Source organism: Vigna unguiculata, chromosome 11, assembly GCF_037176805.1.
Source record: "Vigna unguiculata cultivar grain cowpea cultivar isolate G323 ecotype 2 chromosome 11, ASM3717680v1, whole genome shotgun sequence".
In the NCBI taxonomy this organism is placed as follows: domain Eukaryota; kingdom Viridiplantae; phylum Streptophyta; class Magnoliopsida; order Fabales; family Fabaceae; genus Vigna; species Vigna unguiculata.
In genome coordinates, this window is record NC_140802.1 from 45314892 (window position 1) to 45339176 (window position 24285).

The 24285-nt window shown below is 29.0% G+C and overlaps 5 protein-coding genes across 6 annotated transcripts; 2 read left to right on the top strand and 3 right to left on the bottom strand.

The window, feature by feature from the left end:
• Nucleotides 1–2981: 2981 nt before the first annotated feature.
• LOC114168598 (ATP-dependent Clp protease proteolytic subunit 2, mitochondrial-like) lies at nucleotides 2982–4773 on the bottom strand. The gene is made up of 2 exons (XM_028053481.2): nucleotides 4361–4773; nucleotides 2982–3674 (listed from the first exon to the last, which is right to left on the bottom strand). Exons 1-2 carry the CDS (start codon nucleotides 4668–4670, stop codon nucleotides 3256–3258), a joined length of 729 nt encoding a protein of 242 aa, XP_027909282.1. The 5' UTR covers nucleotides 4671–4773; the 3' UTR covers nucleotides 2982–3255.
• Nucleotides 4774–7041: 2268 nt separating this feature from the next.
• Nucleotides 7042–8118, bottom strand: LOC114170709 (uncharacterized). Its single transcript, XM_028056248.2, has 2 exons — nucleotides 7649–8118; nucleotides 7042–7491 (listed from the first exon to the last, which is right to left on the bottom strand). The coding sequence occupies exons 1-2, from the start codon at nucleotides 8021–8023 to the stop codon at nucleotides 7213–7215; spliced, it is 654 nt and encodes a 217-aa protein (XP_027912049.2). The 5' UTR covers nucleotides 8024–8118; the 3' UTR covers nucleotides 7042–7212.
• A 943-nt stretch (nucleotides 8119–9061) lies between these two features.
• On the top strand, nucleotides 9062–13303 carry LOC114169444 (Metal-dependent phosphohydrolase). Of its 2 annotated transcripts, none has more exons than XM_085668758.1 (6): nucleotides 9062–9314; nucleotides 9410–9459; nucleotides 9694–9791; nucleotides 10396–10494; nucleotides 10829–11001; nucleotides 13143–13303. In XM_085668758.1, the coding sequence occupies exons 1-6, from the start codon at nucleotides 9156–9158 to the stop codon at nucleotides 13161–13163; spliced, it is 600 nt and encodes a 199-aa protein (XP_085524884.1). In that variant the 5' UTR covers nucleotides 9062–9155; the 3' UTR covers nucleotides 13164–13303. The 2 variants fall into 2 exon arrangements, with proteins under 2 accessions (XP_085524884.1, XP_027910399.1); XM_028054598.2 differs by lacking the exon at nucleotides 13143–13303 and adding an exon at nucleotides 11166–11482 and having other exon boundaries at nucleotides 9063–9314.
• Nucleotides 11761–14535, bottom strand: LOC114169443 (cytochrome P450 86B1-like). The gene is made up of 2 exons (XM_028054597.2): nucleotides 13126–14535; nucleotides 11761–12429 (listed from the first exon to the last, which is right to left on the bottom strand). The coding sequence occupies exons 1-2, from the start codon at nucleotides 14401–14403 to the stop codon at nucleotides 12022–12024; spliced, it is 1686 nt and encodes a 561-aa protein (XP_027910398.2). The 5' UTR covers nucleotides 14404–14535; the 3' UTR covers nucleotides 11761–12021.
• Nucleotides 14536–21477: 6942 nt separating this feature from the next.
• On the top strand, nucleotides 21478–22943 carry LOC114170583 (isoflavone 4'-O-methyltransferase-like). Its single transcript, XM_028056092.2, has 2 exons — nucleotides 21478–22312; nucleotides 22545–22943. Exons 1-2 carry the CDS (start codon nucleotides 21530–21532, stop codon nucleotides 22845–22847), a joined length of 1086 nt encoding a protein of 361 aa, XP_027911893.2. The 5' UTR covers nucleotides 21478–21529; the 3' UTR covers nucleotides 22848–22943.
• The last annotated feature ends 1342 nt before the right edge of the window (nucleotides 22944–24285 follow it).

Sequence of the window (24285 nt, forward strand, 5' to 3'; positions counted from 1 at the left end):
AATTTTATCAAAAATAGTTATGCAGTCTATAAAATATTGAGTTAGCTTACTAAATTACAAATATATGTGAACTGTATTGTCAATATTTTATATATTATTATATAGATATCAAGCTATTTTAAAAGTGGTTTACAATAATTATTATACACTTATTTTTTGTTAATAAAGGTTATTGTTCGGCTGTCTATTACGTGAAATTATTAGTTTAAAAAAATAGTTTGTATTTATATTTAAATTGTGCAAATGCTATTTTTTAACATAGATAAGTTCTAAATGGATAAAAAATAGAAAGTTTACAAAAAGGTCATGGGTTATTTTTTTTTATTAAAATTTTGATCTGTTTAAATTCTCTTTAAGATTAAAATTAGAAGATAAGTTGAATATCATTATTTTAGCAAATTATATTCTCAATGAAGTAATAAGAAAAACAATTAAATTATAAGGTCAAATAATTGGTTAAATCTCTATTCAAAACCCTTTTCTTCCTTTCTTATATATGTAAAGAAGAGAAGGTGGTGTTTGTTTAAGTATTGATATTTTGGATTACTAAAGGTTGGTGAGAAAACTCTATTAAGAGTTACCCTACCACTTAGCTTGAAAAATTCATTATAATATGTAATCAATTGAATAATTGTTTATAGTTACGTAAATAGACATTTTTGTTAAAATATTATACATGTGGAGTTTGTCTATATAACCTTTCCACATAATTGTTGAAATAATGTAAAGTAGTTATGTGTTAGACTTTGATATATGTATATGTGTTTAAAATGGAAATTCACATTTGTGCATATTTCTGTAAATTCATATGATCACAGAGATAATGATTTAGATTTTATAATGTATTATATCTTGTTTACTTAATATTTTAGTAATTTATAATATACCCAGATGCACTACATTAGTTTTCATATATTTAACTCCACAGAGAATCTCAACCTTCATACATGTATTTTCATATTTCTTATTTACAATACCCATTAACCGAAAACAACATTAAATATTTTCATTTAGGTCTAAAATAGTTTTTAATTTTCCTTAAGAAAATAATATTCATGAAAAACATTATATTTAATGTTTAAGATGGATGTTGAAAATACACTTTAAAAAATTGCATTATTATATTCATGAGAACATAAGTTAGTAACAAATAAAGTAAACAATTCATAAACTCGTCACAGTAATTTATATATACTGGACTCACTTAATCATGTAAATAAACTACTTTAGTATATTCATTGGTCTAGATTACAAATATGTCCATGCATCATATATGTTTGGTTTTTAATTAACTAGGGGTTAGAATACTTTTTGAAAAACTCATCTTAAAAACATTACAAATTAGACATCGATATTTTAAACCCTTGCAAAATAAATCAATTTTTGATTTTCTTACTTTTCATTCCTCTAAAAGTGAAAAATAATTATTTTCTATCTTTAAAAATCAAGTAATTATTCATCTTTAATAGCTGTTCTCCAATATCTGATATCACTATTTAAAATATAAATATTATATGTTAATACAATATACAATATAAGGAACAATTACCACCTCGATGTAGCCATTTCACTTCAATTAAACACATTAGAATACGGGGGAAAACAATTAGTGTAGACTTTTAATGATGTATATATATATATATATATATATATAATAACTAAAAAAAAACTTATTCTATAAAACCTAAAAGCATATTTAAATTTGGTATATTATTGTAAATGCCAAAAAAATGTCATAGCTAGAATTTAAAGACAAAAATAATTCAAACTGGATCAATATATTTATTGTAGAAAATAAATGTCACTGTCAAATAGCTTCATGTAAGAGTTTTGTAATAATAGTGAGATTAATATTTTTTTAAGTTATAAAAATAGAATAGTTAAGAAATGCATAGTTAAGCAGCAAAAGTTACAAAAATTGTTTTTTTATTGAATGTAACAGCTTCTAAAGTTTATAATCATGAATGGTTGATGGGAGAAATAGGTGGAGATGGTGAAGAAAATTATGAAGATCAATTGGTGTTTGATAACAATACCTTGACATGGTAGAACTTTTGCTAATGCAATGTGAGGCTAGTGTACCTTAAAATTCACTAGGTAACAACAATATTGAAGATCATAACTTACTCTAGTTCTAACTCTAAGCCTTCAAGCTCTAAGGGTAAAAGAAATGAAATACAAGAAGATGAATGAAGGTATGAAGAAACTCAAGAAGAGAAAGAGTTTTACAAGAGTAGTGAAAGAACAACTGAGGAAGAGATGACAGGCCTAGAAGAAGGAGATGATGATGATGAGATATATTAAAAAAACCTATGTTGGAATTTAAATACTTAGCTCTAAAACCTTGAAGACTTAAACTTGTTCGATTCCTTCATTTTGTTGTTATAGAGATGCGTGCTTAGTTCTTAAATAAGAACTTCTGGTCAATAACTGTGAATATACCATTGTTTTCCAGCACAGATAATTGTAGTGTAAATTTTTGTTTAGGGTTCAAAATATTGGTGATCATACTATTGGCTGTTTTGTTATAACGCTATTTGAAATTGATTACTACGCTTCAACAATTAATCATTTCTACTTCATATACTCCACACACATACACAAAATGGCATTTACCAACAGCAAAAAGTTAATCAAAATCTCCACATATTTTATATGAATATCTAATTAAATAACCAAAAAATTACCATAGTAGTAAGTTACACATATCACTACCAAATTATCATGACAGGAATACATTTTAATACATACAATGACTATCATTTAAGGATCTCCTTTTGCCTTGTAGAATATATATGCAATAAACACATAAACAAGATAAATCCAAGAGCATGGCAATTTAGGATGGACATATTTGATTATCAAACCTCTTATCAGTATTTAAGAGCTAAGGTAGCCTCAAGTAGTAAAACTCAATAGATATCAAAATTTTCGTTTTCACACACAAGTTAGTAATTAAAAGTAGAATTAGATACCCCCACTGAAACAATCATCTGGTATTATTGTGGATATAATTAGCAATTTAAGATAAAGGTGCTTAATGTTCCAAATTTGTGTGACAAAAAATATGCCAATGAAATTATGAAACCGAATTGAGCACAATACTGAAGTTTAATGATCAAATCTAACTCAAAACTGACAGATTATGTTCGGTTGATAAAAAACTATATCAGCTGCAACTTATACCTAAGGTGACAGGCAAAGCATTTAAATACAGCAAGGGTTCCCAAAAGAAATCTTACCCTCCATCTGGATCTAATTGGAACCTTTGTCTTTCCCTTCATTACCAACAGCATCAGAAACCAAAGTGATAGGTCTCTGATCAATGACCTCGTCAATGATCCCAAACTCTTTGGCCTCTTGTGGAGTCATGAAGTTATCTGCGTCCATATTTGCCTGAATGACCTCAACCGACTTGCCCGTATGCCTGGCATACAACTCATTCAAAGAATCCCAAACTCTAACAATCTGCTTGGCATGAACCGCAATATTCTTTGCCTGGCCACTAAAACCACCAGAAGGTTGGTGAATCATGATTGTTGCATTTGGAAGAGCTCGCCTCTCGCCCCTGGCACCCGCAGCCAATAGGAGAGAACCCATGGATGCAGCTTGGCCCATGCACACTGTATTGACCGGAGACCTAATATACTGCATCGTATCATAGATAGCTAGCCCTACACATAACAGTGACAACAATGGCAGGTCTCAGAACAGAGCATAAATTATACACACTAGAAAAAAAAAACACAAACCAATGTGCCTATAGTCAGCACTTCATAGAGAATGTGAGCAATTAATTTATAACAATCCAAAGTTAAAAAAATTTAATGATTTCTATAGTTGTCTCCATTTTAAGTTGCAGTCCCTTTGTTCCCTGTACCATTCTTTGTTGCAATTTATAACTAATCTCTACAAGGAAATCCACTGACATGAAGAAAGTCTATCTCAGTTGGTTAAGCAGAGTGTGTTAGTTGCTGGAAGCTCTTTAACATCTATTCAATTCTTACGGATAAAAAGAATCTAGTAACCAAGTCAACTGAAATCTCTCTTCTCTGATTACATTTTTTTTTTTCATGTAGGAAACTCAAAATCGAATCCCAAGTAAAACACCAGAACATTCTATTACAAGAACCAACTAAACGGTTTACCTATTAGAAGATAATTTACTTGACCCATTGAGCAATTACCATCGATTATAGATTAAAGAACAAAAAAACCACACGTTTTACACATCACAGGTGCGTTTCATTTTATTTTTTAACAATTAGGGATGTTGCAAGATGGGTTCATCGAAAAATGCGATTTTGAAGAAGCAAACGCAATTAGAGAGAGACAAGGGACGATGAAATGAAAAGGGTACCTGCAGTGACGGCACCACCGGGGGAGTTGACGTACATGTGGATGGGTTTGGAAGGGTTTTCGGATTCGAGGAAGAGAAGCTGCGCAACGACGACGTGAGCAGTGTCGTCGGAGATGGGTCCATTGATGCAGATAATGCGCTCTTTGAGGAGGCGCGAGAAGATGTCGTAAGCTCTCTCCCCTCGGGAAGAGTGCTCAATCACCATTGGGATGAGACTGTACGAACGACTACTGCATTGGGATTGAGCGTTCCTTCCATGGAACAACAACTTCCTCGCCAACGAGTTCGAGCTTCTGGCAAAACCTCTCATGGCTCCCAACACGATCCAAAATTGGGGTTTTTCGATTTGCTTTCTTTGATTAGGGCTTCTCCGTTTTGGTTTTGTTTATGCTCTCGTTTCAGTTCATCTTTTTAACTTCAAAAAAGTCATTTTATTTTGACAACTTATGATAAATATCTCAATTTATAAAATGTATTGTAATTAAAATTACATGTGTGTAAATTATACTCCTTTTTAAAAAAACATTAACAGATGTTTTTGAATATTGGATATATTTGAGATTTATCTATCCTATGTCTTAATTTTCTTTTCGATTGAATATGTTATTTTGAATTTAAATAATTATATATACCTATATCTTAAAGAATGTTTTGCATTGCGAACTAACTTCGTAAAATTATTCAATTTAATTAAAGAATACAAAATTTAGAAAAAATTACAATAAAACATTTTGAATGCTTAAAATGAAAGTATATATATATATATATATATATATATATATATATATATATATATATATATATATATATATATATATATATATATATATTAATGCTTGCTAGGGAAGTTATTTTATGCATATTTTTAAGCATGAATTTATCTTTGTTTGGAAGGTGAAGAAAGAATTAAAATATTTTCTTCCTTTAATTTTGAATGCCCCGAAAATTAAACAGATGTGGAGGAAAATAGGAAATTTTACATTCTTCAACGGAATTGCTATTAACTAATCATCATTACACATAATAATTTATTTTTTTTACTTTTCTTCTTGTTTTCTTCTAATGAAAGTAAGGTTTATTTTATTATTTAGAATATATTTAAATAAAAAATGAACATGTTAAAACTAATTTATAGGACATATAATTTTGTTAAGTGTAATAACTATTTTAAAATAAATAATTGAGAACATCTTAAAATGCAAGATTATTCTTTTCTTTTACATGGGTAAATTTATTATTTGCAATTCAATACATGAATACCATAGCATCTAATTTTCAACTAATAAACTTTTAACTACTAGTTACTTTTTGATGTTTTAAATAACATATTAATTATTTTTAAAAACATAATTATTCAATGACACAACATATAAATGTAATCATAATATTTTACTCTAAAAATATTTTCTTCTAAACCCAAAAAAATTGTCAAAAGATAAAAGTTCCCAACCAAACATTCAACCTCTTCCTAAGTTCTTATCTGCATTTTCACACATATCGTTTTCTGCTTAAACTTACAACCTTATAAAATTGTTCATGGCTTAAAACCAAAACACTTAACCTTTTCTGTGGTTCTTATCCATATTTGATTAAAGTTCCTTCACAACCAAACATGTATATGTACAAACTTTGATCTTTGTTTGTTTGAATCCTCCACATTAATAATTTATTTAATGCTACTCCATGCCACGTAGTGTAATTAGAATCTAACAAATTTCCTAATTTTTCTTGTTTGTGCTTACGTGATCAATGCAAAAGTTTTAACAGGAGTAGTTAGAAATGAGATTTTTTCCAAGAAGTTTAGTTTATATTAATTACTAATTTTAGTTAGTTTCATATTTTATTGACTTGCTAAACAAAAGAGCAAAAGTAAAGGTTGGGTATGCAAGAATTTACATGTCTTGTGATTAATGGTAGCAAATATCCAGCGTAACATTCGATGATGCAACCATTTAAATTTTCAATAGTCCATAACATAAGAAAAGCAACAATTGTGTAAATTCCAACCACTCCAACATTGGGTTATTGATCTTATCTTATATATTAAAATATTTTCACACTTGTTTATACGTGTTTCTCACATTTTAGGCAATCATGCCACGATTCTTGGGAGCAATAGAGTGACATAACAAAAATTACTTTTGTAATATTTAATCACCCTCAAATCGTAAATATATATATATATATATATATATATATATATATATATATAACTTTATCCTTTAACTTTTATTTAAAATTAGAATTAGTATTTTTTTTAACTTTAATCCGATCTAAATTTTAAAAAATATATGAATTTAATTATTTGAACTAAATTTTATTAAATTTATTTAATATTTTAAATGTATTTTTTATTTAATATTAAAGCAGAAATATGTTAAATGATATAAATAACTTAAATATTATACTGAAATATATATAAGATGTCAAATATACTTAACAAGCTATGATTAGAATGACTAAATTTATATATTTTCAAAAGTTAATGAACTAAATTAAATTAAAATTTCAAAAATGAATTAATTTTAATTTTTATTAAAAATTAAGACACTAAAAATATATTTAATCATGTATATAATATATTTAAGACTTAAGAAATATAAGAAATACGTATACGTGTAATACTTTATAAATTGAAAAAAGATAATGCAATGTAAAAAATACCGATAATTACTAGAAAACTACTACAACATGTAAAACGCGATAATAATGTGATTGATTTGAGGAGTTTTTATTATACAAAATACAAAATAGAAATACACGCATATTATACACAATTTTCTCGAGAGTTATTATCAGTATCTACTGCGAAGCCGCGACATCTTTGGATGACTTTGTTGTCGTTTGAAGCATCAACGACGGAATTGTCGTGTCGTTTTGACGAAGGCAGGGATGAGATAGACGAAAGAGGTGGTACAAACGATCGAACCTAAACGACCCAACACTATCATCGACACCAAACTTAGTATAACCATGCACGCGCCAATCACGTGATCCTGTTGATGCTTCTGCTTCTGCTTCTGCTTCCAGTCTTTCCCCGCCGTTTCATGCACCACATGCTGCCGTTTTGAACTCGGGAGAGAAACCGCATGTTGACGCGTGTCGTACTCTGATTTGTTTCGTTGATTGGGCTGAAATTAATTAATCGAGTAACAGTAGAAGAGAGATTAATTTCATTAATCTCGCAAATTTTCTAATTTTTTTAATTATTAACGGTAAAATATATGAAAAAAATTAGCAATAAAATTATAAAAAAATCATTTTGATGAAATATGCAAATAACCATACCATTGAGTGTGATTGTGAGAGTGGTTGGTTTAGGGTGGAATTGATTTGAGTGTTACTGAGAGACTTTGACTTTGACATTGACATTGACTTTGACTTTGACCTCCACTTCCAGCTTGATGAATGCATTTTGGTAGTATAACTCTTCATGTCAGCGAACTCTAACCCTTCATGAAGCGGCATCGTTTTGGCCATTGATTTCTTCACTGCAACTTGGCATTGAAAGCAGGTGCAGGCAATGTTTTTTGGTGGGTTATGTTGAGTGATGATGGTGGAGTGATCTTTTGGCGTTTTGTTCTGAACTGATCCAAAGCAACACAGATAAAGAGAGGCTTTGGGTTTTGGATATCGTAAGCCTTTAGTTTTGGTTTTGGCCATGGCTATGAAAAAGAAGGAGTAATGGAGGTTTTTGAATGATGAAAATGGTGAGAGCCCCTTACTATTTAAGGTACTCACACTCCATGTAGTGTTTCTATATCTTACACCCAAGACTTTGACCTAGTCTTTCTGGCTCATCCCTTCAACTTTTAGGTCACCTAAGCTCATTTCATATTCATTAACTATTAATGAATTTTTTTTCCTGTTTTAGTATATTCAATAAGTCACAAATAATTTAGAAATTGAGATCAAATGAAGTTTAACATCTTTCGAAATGATTTTTAAAGACAAAATCGTGATGAAACTTAAACATTCTAAAACAAACAACATATTAGAAATACAGTGATTATTTCTGATGATTATTGCCGGATAAATTTGGATCAGAATCAAAACATTTCAAAAAATGACACTTCATAAAATAATTTCCATTTGAAATTTTATATATATTATATTTATATCTTTATAGGCCATGTGTTAACATACCATGTAATGTCATGACTTAACAGTTGTATGGTAAGATGGAACAAATATTTTACATGAATTACTTTGAATGTTAAAAATATATGTGTTAATTTAATAAAACTATCTCTTACACATTATCAAACTTTATCATGTAAATCTTTTAGTTTAAGCAAATCTTACGACGCTAACAATATTTTTAAGTCCTTTAGTTTTTCTTTTCGTAAATTCTACGATGATATTTTACAAGAGTCATATTTCTGTATGTTCTGTCTCATAATTCAAATTTTTACGACTTAAAAAGGTAATTATGCTATTTTAATTAAAGCATTATTCTAAATTTTAATTGAGGATATATATATATATATATATATATATATATATATATATATATATATATATATATATTAAAAACTATAACTAGTAGTGATTCTTATTTTATATGTTTTTCAATTTATGTTTGATTATTGCACATGATAAAATTCATTATTTGAATGAGTAGAATAATGTTTTTTACTTTTAAAGTTTAATATTATTTAAAAAGTTGTTTTTTTTTAAATATCCCTTCATTGCAAAATGTGATAAAGAAAAGTCAAAAAGTAAGTGTTGAGTTAGGCTAATCTGGTTCGGATAAGACCCCCCTAATCATGATGGGTTGAAGGGAGATGCAGAGATGGAGAGTGTAAGAAGAAATGCAGAGGCTCTTGTGGAGAAGATGATGAAAGGGAACGATGCTTCTCATGACGCAGCTCATGTTTGGAGAGTTCGTGATCTTGCTCTCTCACTTGCTGAAGAGGAAGGCCTCTCTTCCGATCCTCACTCCATGCAAATCGTGATTTTTCTCATCACTGCTTTCCCCATTCACACCCTTCTTCTCTTCTTTCTCTTGTTCTATTTTTCAGCTTTGTATCTTATTCTTATTCCTAGGTTGAACTTGCTGCACTGCTCCATGACATAGCTGACTACAAATACCTTAGGTTAGAAAATTTACCTATCTTCTGTTTGTGATGTATGACCTATTCAGTTCAAGCATGATGCTTTTATCTTGTTCCTTTCATACAATACAACAAAGTGCTGTTGTTTCCATTCATTCCTGTTATAAATCCCACCATGTGGCAAAAGGGTCTGCTTGTTGTTCATTTTTACTCCTTTTCTTCCTGTTCACAATTCTGTTCCTTTGTTTTTTTTTGGGAAACTGCTTTGTCATCCAGGGACCCATCTGAGGAAAAAATTGTTGAGAATTTTCTTGACCAAGAGGGAGTTGAGGAGGAGAAGAAATTAAAAATTTTGAAGATCATCAGAGAAATGGGTGAGTTTTGAGGGAAATTATAAATTTGTTGTCTCCACAACATTGTTATTTGTTACCTTTTTTTTTTTTTTTTTATTGGAATTGATGTTCTATTTCAAGCTGTAATGTGTAAAATGTTTTAGCTTATGAGTGATCAATCGGATATATTCTTTACTCTTGATGTTATTTTTTAATTTTTTGTATATTCTTTTATTTTTATGCTCTGATGATGATGTGCTTATGACAGCTTTCTTTGGAAAAATTTTTTAGTTGGTGCTTTCTGATGGGTACTGGGATGGGGAAATATTTAGAACACATAAAGATATATCGCTTCCGTTGATTATCTATATCCCCAAAAGTAAGAAACTCTGCTTCGAGGCTTTTGGACATTTTATAACTATCTTTCACGGGTGCTAGATGTTAGGAAGAAATTGTGCATTTTCCCTGGGATGAGTGTACGTACTTGTTACACTTCTTAGTACCTCTTATGTATTTTTTCTAACAACTGTTGGTAAATTTCTACATTTTGTATGTGTGCTCTTAACAATATTTTGCTTCTACTACTTTTCAATTACATTTCTATCGCTATAAAATACTCAGATAAGATGCTGCTTCCAATATCTAGGTTTCAAGGAAGAGGTGACTGGAAATGGAAGTAATGATTGGTTTCCAGAATTTGGAGTTGTGCAAGATGCTGATCGACTTGATGCTATTGGTGCTATAGGTATTTTGTTAAATTAGCTGTGTTTCAGCTTTCATGTAGGGGGTGCCCCAAAGGTACTTAAATTAGATATTAGTGTCCAAAGCCTAAAAATCCAAAAGCTGGAGCAGTAATTGGGATATTAAAGCATAGCGAAATGATTTTTTGACACCTTACTGGGTTGTCTACACCCTTATAGAGAGACATAGGAAGACAGGGAAAAATTAATAGCTAATATAAGTGATGTAATGAGAGAAGTAGTGGGAGAAAGAGAGGGATTTGAAGTGGGTGTTAAAAATGAGTTATGAAAAGTATAAATGGAAAATCTCTTAGTTTGAGTCTTTTACCTCAATATCAGGAATTGCACGTTGCTTCACCTTTGGAGGGAGTAAGAAGAGGTTGCTGCATGATCCCGCCATTCTGCCACGTTCTGATTTGTCCAAGGAGCAATACATGAACAAAGAGGAACAGACTACTATCAATCATTTTCATGAGAAGCTTCTCAAGCTCAAAGATATGATGAAAACCAAGGTATGGCTATATAACTACTTTGCCGAACACACCAAATTTTGCAAAAGCACCACGTTATTTTGTAAAGTCTGTCAAGAAAATGCTAATGTATTAAGTCTGTGTAGAAATACATGCATATGTATTAAAGTCTGTAGAGGAAATTGAATGTCAACTACTTATTTCAGGCTGGGAAAAGGAGGGCTGAAAGAAGGCATAAGTTCATGGAGGAGTTTGTGAAAGAGTTCTATGATGAATGGAATGGCTTAAACTGATAAACATTTTTCATATTTTCTTTCCTTGAAGTATAGGGTCAGAGCTTCTTAAAAATGAAGCTCAAGCGAGATGCTGGGAAATGTTCAAATATTGTTATTAACAGTCCATGACATATGCGTTTCATTCTCAGCATGTTAGACTATATAGTGAGCTTGTTTGTTGGTTACAAACTTTGTGGTGGATTTCAAGTATGTTTAGAAAGATAGAACTTGTTTATTGTATAGCCCCAGCATAAGGTGTTTGATCCTAGAAAATGAATAAGTCTCTTGTAAGAAGTAAGGATTAAGAATAGAGATAAGAGAATAAAATTTATGAAACTATAAATCCTCTTTGGACGTAATCCAAAAAACCAACTGATCTTGATGTGGAAAACCAATTCGTTGAAGAAAAAAAAAATTGCTGTTCCTGTTTATAGGATATATATTGCTGAATACTAGACAGATTATATTGACGTGTTTAATTTTTTTTGGAGAAATTCCTATGAATCGTGCAATAAGAAGTGACAGGGAGTTGTGAAGCATTTATTCATTAAAGATAACAAAGCAAATGTTTGTAAAAGTACTGTCTATCTAATCCACACGGATCAGAAATATTCATTAGGAAATACAGTTCTGCAATATCCCATCAACAGAATATGAACTCCATTATTTAGCGTTTTCCAGCTCCATATCTATCCAATCCAGTTTCTTTATCATTTTTGTACTTACAAACTTTCCAAATAAGAAACAAACTGAAAACTATATTACTACTGCATGATCATGAATTAGTTTATTTGAACCCTTCTTCCAAGTGTCTGTGAATTTGTGCAACATCCCTGCGGTATAGGTTAACTTTTAAGCCATGCTTCATGTACATAGTTAAGGCAAGTTTTGGTTCTACAGGGTGGTTCTCCACCACCTTCACACGGTATCGGAATATGATGCTGGCCGCAGCATATTTCATCTGGTAGTATGCAAAATCTTTGCCTAAGCACAAACGAGGACCACCATTGAATGCAGTGAATTTGTAAGCAGACTCACTCATGAACCTCCCATCTCGTAGCCACCTTTCTGGCTTGAACTCCTTCCAGTCGTTCCCCCATATGCTCTCCATTCTTCCCATTGCATAGATTGCATAGATCACTTTTGTGCCTTTCTTTAGTACCGTTCCATCTGGGAATGTGTCATCTTTAACAACCTGAAAATTTCATAATTGCACACTAGCATCACTTCTAGCTGCATTCAATATCACTTTGAATTGTGTGTTTTCTCTCACTACAGTATTTACTACGCATGTGTGTTTTTGATCGACTTGTCAGATTCATGTTTTGTCAGTAAAATTTGACAGACCTTAAAAACAAATTTGACTCTCAAGACATTAAACTATTCCTAGGATTTCGCACTTTTTTATGAATATGTTATCATTTCTGTGACCCGTGCCTAATTTGTCTAGGGGGCTGCCAAAGAGTTGTGCTAGTTAGATAGACCTAGTAATACCCAGTAGCACTGGATCAGCTCGGAGAATTTAATAACTCATGGCCGCTTTGAAGGAACAGATTCAACATATATCAGAACAAAACATAGGAGTACAGTACTATTTTTTTATGTGTGTGGTGTGGTCCTATTTCCTACCGAGAATTAATTATGTCTTATAATCTATGTTGACTTTTGATGTAAAAAAATTATTATTTAAATTATCTAAACAAAGTTTCAGGTCTAATTGAACAACAACTCTGAAAACAGACTGTCCTGGCTTTACTAGACAAGGAACATGTAGTGCTAAGATGAATTTTACATCTCAAAACAGATATTAATAACCAAAATGGAATTATTCAAAAGCTTATAGCAATTGGAATGGAAAATGAGTGAGTATGAAAGAAAATTGAATAAATACCTCCTTGTGATCCACAGGCACAGAAGGGTATAACCTGAGAGCTTCTGATAAAGCAGCATGCAGATAATCCATCTTCTTGATCTCCTCTGGCCTAAATCTCAAAGAATTATCAAACTCTTCTCTTTTTATGTCGATCCTTTGACTCACCAACCTGCATATCTCTGCTAGAATATTCTCCTCCACTTCAGGATTCTGTTCAAGCAACCAGAAAAACCAACTCAAAGCAACCGAAGAGGTGTCCCTCCCTGCCAGTATAAAGTTCACACATATATCCCTCAAAAACTTATCCGAGTAGGGTCTTCCATTCTCATCCTTCAGCCTCATGAACACAGTTAACAAATCTGACCTATTCTTCGTGTCTTCACATTGCAAAGAGAGTTCCTTCTTTCTAGTCCGAATGACATTCTCAGCAAACTCATCAACCCCTTTTATGGACTTCTTCAGCTTCCTTTCCACCCCCAGGTTGAGAAGCCTCATGGCCTTCCAAACGCACGTTGGCGTAACAAAACGAAACACTGTGGCTTCTGTTGCATCCTCAAAGGCTTTGGCAAACGGTATCTCAGGTAAACCCAAGCGCAAACAACCTGGATCAACACCAAAGGCTATCATGCAAACATTGTCAAAAGTTAGCCTCAAGAGAATGTCTTGCAGGTCTATTGCAACTGATTTCTTAACCGATGCCTCTAACACAGGCAAGAGCCTGTAGTGGACAAGCTCGAACAAAGATTCCGTTGTTAATTGTCTGAACTTGGTTGAATGAAACTCAATGCTTGCTATTTTCCTTTGCTTCTGCCAGGTATCATCGTCTGCATTGAATATTCCATCTCCTAGAAGGTCTCTAACCGTGTTCCTGAAGTATCCTCCCTTAGGGAAAAGAGGGAACTTGGTTTTGAGAAGGTGCTCCAGGTTGCGAGGATCAGCAGTGACAATGCAGTTGAGGTTGCTGAACCAAGGCCCTTTGAATCTGAAGGTCCCGTTTTGCCTTTTGAGCACTTCTGTGATCCATTCATACAAGTTGGTTCTGAGTGCTGTGACCAAAGATGGAACCATTCCAAGAACAGGCCAAACGCCTAGGCCATGGTACCTCTTTTGTCTAAGAGAATGAATGAGAACGAAGACAAGAAGCGCAAGGAAAATCTCCAAAATTTGGATGTCTTGCATGAAGAAGGTGAGGTTGAGGGTTCTTGGTTTGGTCATGGCGTTGTAATGAAAAGGAATGTGGGAATGCATGGTATTGGTATGTTTTGAAGTGTAATATTGCGGGGTGGTGTTGGTCATGTATGTTATATGAAGTGGTGCACAGCATGCCTTGTGTTTTCTTGGCGTGCTTAGTTTTGCATAATCAGATTGATTTGGTGAGCTGAAATGTTTGCAATTGTGTTGGCTTTGGGTGTGTTTTCTTGGTTGAAATTGTTCCAGGAATGGGAATTTGAACACTGAAAGTTTGAGTGTCAAAATACCTCGTTTTGTTGTATGACTAGGAGGATGGAAAGTGGATGTAGCTGATCACCTAAGTCAGAACTGTTTGTACAGGTTTAATGTCACACGTTACTTTCTGTTTACGAACTTCATCAATAACTACCTAGTTGTTTGATTTTATCTTATATTGTATTGCATTGAATATGAGTCTAGTTTTCTTGTGGGTCCACTATTTGTGCGAAAACTTGTGGGGTTGCCTTTTTGGTAGCACTCGGCAACTTCATCTTCTTAATGCTTTATGTGTCAACACTTGGCAAACTTCCACATTTTGACACACTCAATCAATTCAACCAGCAAGGAAATTGGTTTGGCGTAACTGTAATTATTTTATAGAATTAAATATGATTATAGTAATACAGTTTAGTCGTCAAATTTTGAAAATCAACATATATAATTCTTTTAACCCAATTTTGATTTTTGTTGACGTGTTAAAAGATGTTTTAGGTTTATTTTTTAGTTAGTTAACCATTTGACATGTTTTAACTCTATCAGCCTAGAATATTATTTAATACGTTAAAAATAGTTAATCTTGTTTGATTTAAAAAATTATATTCATTCGTTTTTTAAGTTTTAAGATTAAAATGTATCAAAATTTTGAATAAGTATAATTAAATTTAGTGACTAACAATACACCAAATACTTAATTAATATTTTATTGTGTAGGTTGAAAATAAAAACGATTCCTCTCAAGAATCAACAGCAGTAGATAAAATTGCAGCATAATCTTACTGTCATGAACATTATATAACTATCAGTACTACGTAAATTATAATAAATTGTATTTGTGAGCATTGATTATTGTGCTTAGATGTCTGTGGTTGAAGGATGATGAGAAGGAATTTGAAGGCTGTTTCTGAATTTGGTTGGAACGTTTAATCAGAGAAGTTTACATGGCAGCATTGTGGGTACAATGTTGCTTAATACAGAAGAAAATGAGGTAAGAATTTAAACTATTGTCTTTGCAGTTAAGAATGCAGAAGTACATAATAACCATTGACAAGTAAAAAAGAAGGTGAAAAAAAGAACAAGGTAGCATTTGTTATTTTATTAGCATTGAAGCAGTGGTTGATGTTTAGTCAAAAAAGGTTTGACTAAAATTTGAAATCGAATTGTAGTTGTGAAAGTGAGATGTGACAAAATTGAGAAGAAGAGAAAAAATAGATGAAGTGGAGATGATGCTGTTGCTCAACTAATACACACCTAATGCACACGCATAACGCAACCGTTCCCAAAACAAAAACCTAATTACGGTAAACAATTTTTTTTTGGGTTATAGAGATTTTTGCTGGTATAATTTGGTCTTTAATTCATTACGCACATTTTTATTCTAAAAGAGTATTTAAGTCTTATTTAAAAAGCTTTAATTATTCTATCTTAAAATGCAGTGGTTAATCTGCACTTCAATCCATTACGGTCTGATCCTGGATCATCTTCCACGACTATTGTTATTTCTGCAGATACTATTTTTGTCATTACTGTGTAAAATCAAACTTCAAAACATTTATATTTCAATTATTTTAATTTCCACACAAAATATGATACTATTTATCAACTTATTTCATATTCATTTATATTATAATAATAATGCAAAAGAGATATTTTATTCATCGAACTTGTATGTTACAAATAAACTAAATGAAAAAAGTGAAATTATTCTGCTAGTTACCTGCTAAAGTAGAACCAAAGTTATAAATAACATTCCAAAAATAAAAAGGTTACTAGAACGATAATTCATTTCTAACAAGCAAATATAAGTTAATAATGTAAGAAGTTAGTGTATAATATTGATGTAAGTAGTGGTATTTATACCCATTTTTTTTAAAATGTTAAATATCCTTGTATTAAATAAAATTTATTTTTCATCAGTTTCTATAAAAACAGACGTGATTCAAATAAAATATTTAGGCCAAGATACGATTTTAAAGAAAAAAAATTACTTATCCATAGATATATAACTGAATGTTATGTTTTTATTTTGTGTTAGACTAAACTAAATAAAATTTAATTGTATTAAATTTTATGAAAACATGTGATGGTAAACAAATAAACTAAAAAATATGGTCAAATTTAGGAATTAGACTAAGCAAAACTCAAAACAGTTATATTCCAATTTTGTTTTTTTGTGTTTTATCTAAAAGTGTTAAAACATCCCAAATATTTTTTATTAATTTAACTTTTTAGTGATAAAAAAGAAAAAAATGTTACCTTAGGAGATTTATTACTCATCAAATCAACACCGAGATATATTATTAGAAATTTAAATTTAATTACTATTGTCTTTTTAAATATATAAGTGTATTTATATATATTAAATAAAAAGTAAATGAATAAATAAATATATATTATGTAATGACAATATACCTGGTATGAGTTTATTTGAAAATGGAAAATATATTTATTTCATTAATTTAAAGATATTTTGATTCAGAAGAATAAAAGTATTAAATACCTTCAATGTTATTCATATAATTATTAAATATAAGGAAAATATAAAAAAAATCTATTAAATTAATTATCAATTAATTTTATTATATGATTTGACACTTTACATTTAATTATTTATCTATGGTGATTTATGTTTGATTTTATGTCAATTAAATATGTATTATTAAGTCAATTAATATTAATAATTAATTTTAAATAAAGTCATGTTACATTACTATGACATTGTAAAAATTAATTAAAAAGTAAATAAAAAATACAAATTATGGAAAAACCAAATTAAATTTATGATAAAATTTATATTTTATGAAATATAGATAAACTATTTTTATTATAAAAAAATTAAATAAATTTATCAAGATAAAACATTAAATTACTTAATTGTTTTATAAATGAAAGTTAAATTAACTAAATTTCATATTCATTAAGAAATTCAAACAGACACAATGATGCCACTAAACCACGTAATTTCGTTATAGACATTTTTGCTGGTATCATATGGTCTTTAATTCATTACGCACAATTTGATTCTTTGATAAATGATTATAACAACGAAGACCAAAATAAAATGCAATATTTAAGAAATAAAAAGCAATTTTTATAGAAATAAGACTCAGTTTTTTTTATTGTGTAATTCAGATGTTTTACTTCCTCTAAGTATATTTAGTTTGAATTTAATTTCTTTAATAAACTCTGTTTTTATTCTAGTGCCTCTTATTATAAATTTAAATATATTTTACGTTCTCCAATTTAATACACCTATTTCTTTAGCTTTTATCTTCTGTCATAAGTTAATCATCGAAAAAGTACATTTTTTTTTCTATAAATAACTTGAAAAATATTGGATGATTAGTTTTTGGAAAAAAAAAATAGTCATTAATATTGTTGCTTAGGTGATAAAAGAAAGGGCATGTCACCAACGGTTGAGTTATTAAAAACTAAGTTTATGATATAATAATTTTGTTTTTTACAACAAAAATCCAAGACGTCACAATAAATATGAATACATATATTTTAGATGTCTCAGCATAGAGGTTGGCAATGCGAACAGTAACTACATTACATATTTAAAAAAAAAAAACTATATTAAATTAAAAAAATTAAATAATTATTATAAATACCAGCATTCACACGTCGTGTCTATGTATATACATTATTTTTAATATACATGATATTATATTGGTAGGTGATGATAATGTAATGTTATTAAGTTAATATATAAAATAAAATTATATTTATTAAAAATAAAGTGAAGTATATAAGAAAATATGAAAAAATAATTGTTGATAAATAATAAAAAAGAAAAAAAAAGATAGACGATTTTATAAAAAAAGTTTATAAAATTAACGGTCAATTTTTAAAAACTTAATAAATAATTATATTTTAAAGAGTAAAATTGATATTTTGAAATGTCAAAATAAAAGAGAGATTATATATTATTATAAATAAGAATCACATGTGGTATTAAAGTATACTTTTATCATTCTCGATATTTATTATAATATACTTTGTATAAACTTTATAAAAATAAACTTATTTACTTGCATCTTAACTTATAAACAGTGATCAGTATAAATATCTCATGCATTATTTTTTATGGCCATGACAAAGTTTATTTATCTAAATGAAGGTTATAATTACTTATTTGTGTATTTTCCTAAATAGGTTTACTTAGGTAAAACGTTATTGTAATATACATCAAACTTAGGTAAACAGTGATCAGTATAAATTTCTCATGCATTATTTTTTATGGCCATGACAAAGTCTATTTATCTAAATGAAGGTTATAATTACTTATTTGTGTATTTTCCTAAATAGGTTTACTTAGGTAAAACGTTATTGTAATATACATCAAATTTAATGCACTCACATCATATAATCACACTATTGTTTTTTATTAGAATGGGTAGCTGTTTTTATTTTAGTTTGGAGCCCATTTCTTCCCGCACCCTTAATTTTCTTCCTGCACCCATTAAATGTTTCATCACCATTTAATCCTTAAATAAAATATGTTAAAAACCTTAAACTTTTTTCTTCCTTCTTCAAATTTGGACTTTCTTCTTGACTTTAAGCTTCCATATTTATCAACTTCCTCACACATCACTAATCTCATCTTCATCATCTTTACACAATTATCAACACAGTTAGGTCAATTTAAAATACACTTAATATTGAGCAAGTATGCTAACAAATATATTTTTAAATAGATTAGAAAAAGAATTTTAATTTACTTTTAATAAAAAAAATAATTTTAACGTAATTATAAAAAATTCTTTGATTTTTTTTTAATTTTAAACAAATTAAAACAGAAAAGAAAACCTTACCTTTAAATTAACCGTTTGGTGTAAAAGAAAACAAAATATTTAATTTATATTGTACAAATAAAAAATATACAAATTTAAATATTCACATTCCCCTTAAATCAATTAGCACATGATTAATAATTAATTCATTAAACCACCTAACTGGTTTAAATATATTAATGTTATTTTTTTTATCGAAAAGAAAAAAAATGTTATCTTATTATTCTTTTAGTATTAAGAGATTTTATTACTCATCAAATCAATATTAGAGCTGAGATATATTTTATTGAACACTTAAATTAAGGTGTTAAAAATGTACATGTAAAAAAAATACATACATTAATAAAAATATTAAAAAAAGTAAAAATATCTAAATTTGTGATATAAAATTATTTAATTGACATACATCATTTGAATATAATTTCAAATTGCATAAAAGTTGTGATAAGAATAAAAATACATTAAAAATATGGATGAATTTCATGATAAGATAAACAATTACAAAAAATAAAAAATAAAAAATATGTAGTATATATATATATATATAAAACACGATGCACATATGTATATCTCCATCTCTATTCACATCTACATACTCAGTTAATAAAGTCGATTATCTTCCATATTCATATCAATGCAGGAATAGAGATGGAGATATACATATGTGCATCGTGTTATATATATATATATATATATATATATATATATATATATATATATATATATATATATATATAAGGGGACTGAGAAGCACAAAGATATTTTTTCATTAAATTAATTATTAATTTATTTTATTAGATGATTTAACATTTTACATCTAACTTAATTATATGTGATGTTGGTTTGATTTTATCTTAATTAAATATGTATGTTAAGTTAATTAATATTAATAATTAACTCTAAATAAATTCATGTCATGAGACATTAACAAACTATTCCTATTATGAAAAAATATTTAAATAAATTCATGAAGGTAAAAATTTAAATCACCTAATTGTTTTTTATAATTGAGAGTTAAATTAGCTAAATTGTATATACGTAGAGAGATACAAACAATGATGTCTAAGACTCAAGGAAATTAGTATGGAATAAAAATTGTTGGGAATAGTCAAAGTGTGAGTCAAAGTTTCACATTGGATATAATAGACAAAGTTAATGACCCATAACATCATTACCTTAAGATTTTTGTGTAAAAGTGGTGTTAAAGGTCTTATATGTGTAAGACTAATGTCATATAACCATATAGAAACCTCAATCTCTCAATGAGTATATATAACTATAACCATATGATGAAATATAGCCCAACAAAAATAATTGACAAATAAAAAAATAATCATTTTCTGAAAGTTCTTCTTAAAACATGTTTAAATCATAGATGATTGTCGACCTATGATGCACGATATATGAATATTGAAATGTATAACAATTCTTACAAACATAATAAATATATGATTGTTATTAAGACTAATTATTTTAATAGTCAAAGTCAAAATCTTAGTAACTAATGTTAGGGATCAATTTATAAACCAATGCATAATAAAAACTATTTTAATTATGAATTTAGACACCAATTATAATTTTTTTTGAACTATTTTAGTTGCAAATAATTTTTAGTTTTTAAATTGGTACTTAAATTTGTCACTATATAATGATTAATTATTTTTTGTCACTAAAATGTGTCATTATTTTAAAATTTTCTCGTATTGTACCATGACTTTATATATTAGATATTTTACTTCTTCACTAAGTATCGATAAAGTATCATAAAGTATGGAACACGAACACGTGTCGGACACAATTAGGTGACCCAAAATTTAAAGTATCAGTGCATCATAGCTGTTAACATTCTAGACTAATTACCGGATGAATAATGATTAATTCATTAATCTGTCAATTAATATTAATAATTAATTTATTAAAATGTCAATTAATGTTAATAATTAATTCATTAAAGTCTCAATTAATATTAATTAATTCATTAAAGTAATCTGATACGTTTCAAGATTGATTTAAATTTAGACAAACAATAAATGAAGTAACATTAACTTAAAATAAAAATTTATATATTTTTTTACAAATTTACGTATACATCCATGGAAGCACCTATAAATAAGCATGTATCACACACACAAAGCACATCACATCAAACCAAGATCTTCCAAAAAAAAGAAGAAAAAAAAATGGTTTTCACAGACAATGACAGTGCAAACACAAGTGAAATATACAAAGCTCAAATGCACGTGAACAAATATCTCCTCGGCTTCCAAAGCTGCATGGCGGTGAAGTATGCGACGGAGCTAGGCATCGCCGACGCAATCCACCGCCACGGAAAACCTATCACTCTCTCCGACTTGGCCGCAGCGCTGAATCTTCCCCCTTCAAAAGTTGGTGTTCTCCATCGCTTCATGCGCCTTCTGTCACACAATGGCTTCTTCACCAAAACACCTTCACAGAACTCTGAAGAAGAAGAAGAAACATATTCTCTGACTCTTGCATCAAAGTTTCTGGTCAGAAGCAACTCCTTCTGCTTAGCACCTAATGCGGAAGTGGCGTATCATCCCAGTTTGTTCAACATGTGGAACTCCTCCAACAAGGAAGTGCTTACAGAGGATACTCAGGTTCCGTTGTTCCAGAGCGTGACCGGAGAGACTTACTTTAACTTCATCAACAATGATTCTCAGTTTCTGAACGTATTTCAGAAGGCTGTGGCCGCTGATTCTGAAATGATCAAACTGGGTCTGCAACAATGCAAGCACGTGTTTGAAGGATTGGATTCTCTTATCGATGTGGGAGGTGGCACTGGTGCTGTCTCCAGGGTCATACTCGAAGCCTTTCCTCACTTGAAATGCACAGTCCTTGACCAACCACAAGTTGTGGCTAATTTGGAAACAACCCAAAATCTCAGTTTTGTTGGTGGTGATATGTTTCAATCAATTCCTTCCGCTGATGCAGTTTTACTCAAGGTATATGTTTAAAGTTCCTTATCGATCAGAGATAAAACAATTTCATACCATATATATATAAGTGAGGTGCAAATCTTACCTCACAAGCAGATTTTGTAGAATTGATTTTGTAGAATTGAGTTAAGTTTAAACTCCACATTTAACATGATATTAAAATCAATATAGAGTCTATGTAACGAATTTTCCTGATGTTGATCGTATATAGCTGAAATTTGTGTGAATTATTTTGCAGTGGGTTCTGCATAATTGGGATGATGAGCATTCTATAAAGATATTGAAGAAGTGCAAAGAAGCGATTTCTGGGAAAGGGAAGGAGGGAAAGGTGATAATCATAGACGTGGTGATTGATGAAGTAGGTGATGATCGAGATGTGACTGAGTTGAAACTGAACTTTGACTTGGCGATGTTGACTCTCTTGAATGGAAAAGAAAGAGAAAAGAAAGAATGGGAGAAACTTATACACCGTGCTGGCTTCAACAGCTGCAAGTTTAGTCCAGCGTTTGGCTTCAAATCTATCATAGAAGTTTATCCTTGATATTTGTTTTAAACTGTTTTAATTAATGTGGGCTACCATTTCAATAATAAGTTTCTGCTTCAGGCATATTAATAAGAATAAATTTCTTTATGACAATCATTCCATGGAAATTTTCCATTTTGTTTCCATTTTTTTTTTTTGAAGTAGTCGTCAATTTTTATTTATCTTTTACTAATTTGTTTGTGAGAGTGAAAACAAATGGGATTGACGTGATTATGGAATTTTCTTTGCAAACACTTGGAGAGTGTGGTCCTCCCAAAGGGTTTTGCCATCTCCCATCTTCCAAAAATTCAAAAAGAAATACAAAGATTAAAACAAATTAATATTATAAATAGAGAAATCAAATTATTAATTAAATCTTAAAATTATAATATATATATTTTTTATCAATTTAAATTTAGAAAAATATAATTATAAATTAATATATATATTTTATTTTATAAAATTAAATAATATATTTTTATTATTTTAATAAGAAGGTATTTGAGTTATTTATATATATATTTTTTAATAAAATACGTTTTATATAGTTATTTTAAATGGTATTTTATGATTGAGTTACCTAAAATTAATAATTTAAATTTAATTTTAATTGAAATATTAGTTAGATAATAAAAAAATTATAAAAATAATAGAAAAAATGGACAATGCATAAAATGTTGAATAAATTTCATAAAATACAAAGGTTAGACAATATTAAAAAATGCAAAAAGTAAACTATATAAAACTATAAAGAATGATGTAAATAGTATACCGGAAAAATAGAAAAGTTATATTAAATAAATATATTTTTTATCATTTAATGCCTTTGTTATTAACTAACATATGCATTACAAACTAATTTTACAAATTTATGAATTTTGTATACTCTGTTTTGAATTTTATTTTATTTATTAAATTACCTGTACTATATAGTTGAACTCTATTTTTTCATGTATTAACATTCTCATTCCATTAATGAAACTAACAAATTGATGAATGTAACACATGAAATAAATTAATTTCTTAATAATTAAAAAATTACAACTATAATTACTAATTAAAAATATAAAAGATACACAAAAAGTTAAGTTATTACATGGTTAACATACAATATTCGAATAAATCAATAGTCAATAAATATAAATCAATAATCAATAAAAAATATTCCCGCATTCTAAATAAGTTAGTAAATCATTTTTAATAAATCAATAATCAATGAAACTAAATAAATAATCAATAATAAAAAAGATTATAATAACTAGGTTACTAATAAGTTAATAAATCAATATTAAATATGAAAAAATAATGAAAAAGTGGACAAAGGTGACTAGGGTTTGTTTGTTTAAAGAATTTATTTTTTGGGATTTGTATTTGACTATTTAAACCTGTTTTATCCATTTTAATTTATCTAATTTTATCTATATTTATGCAAAACGGACTAATTATTTATTTTTTC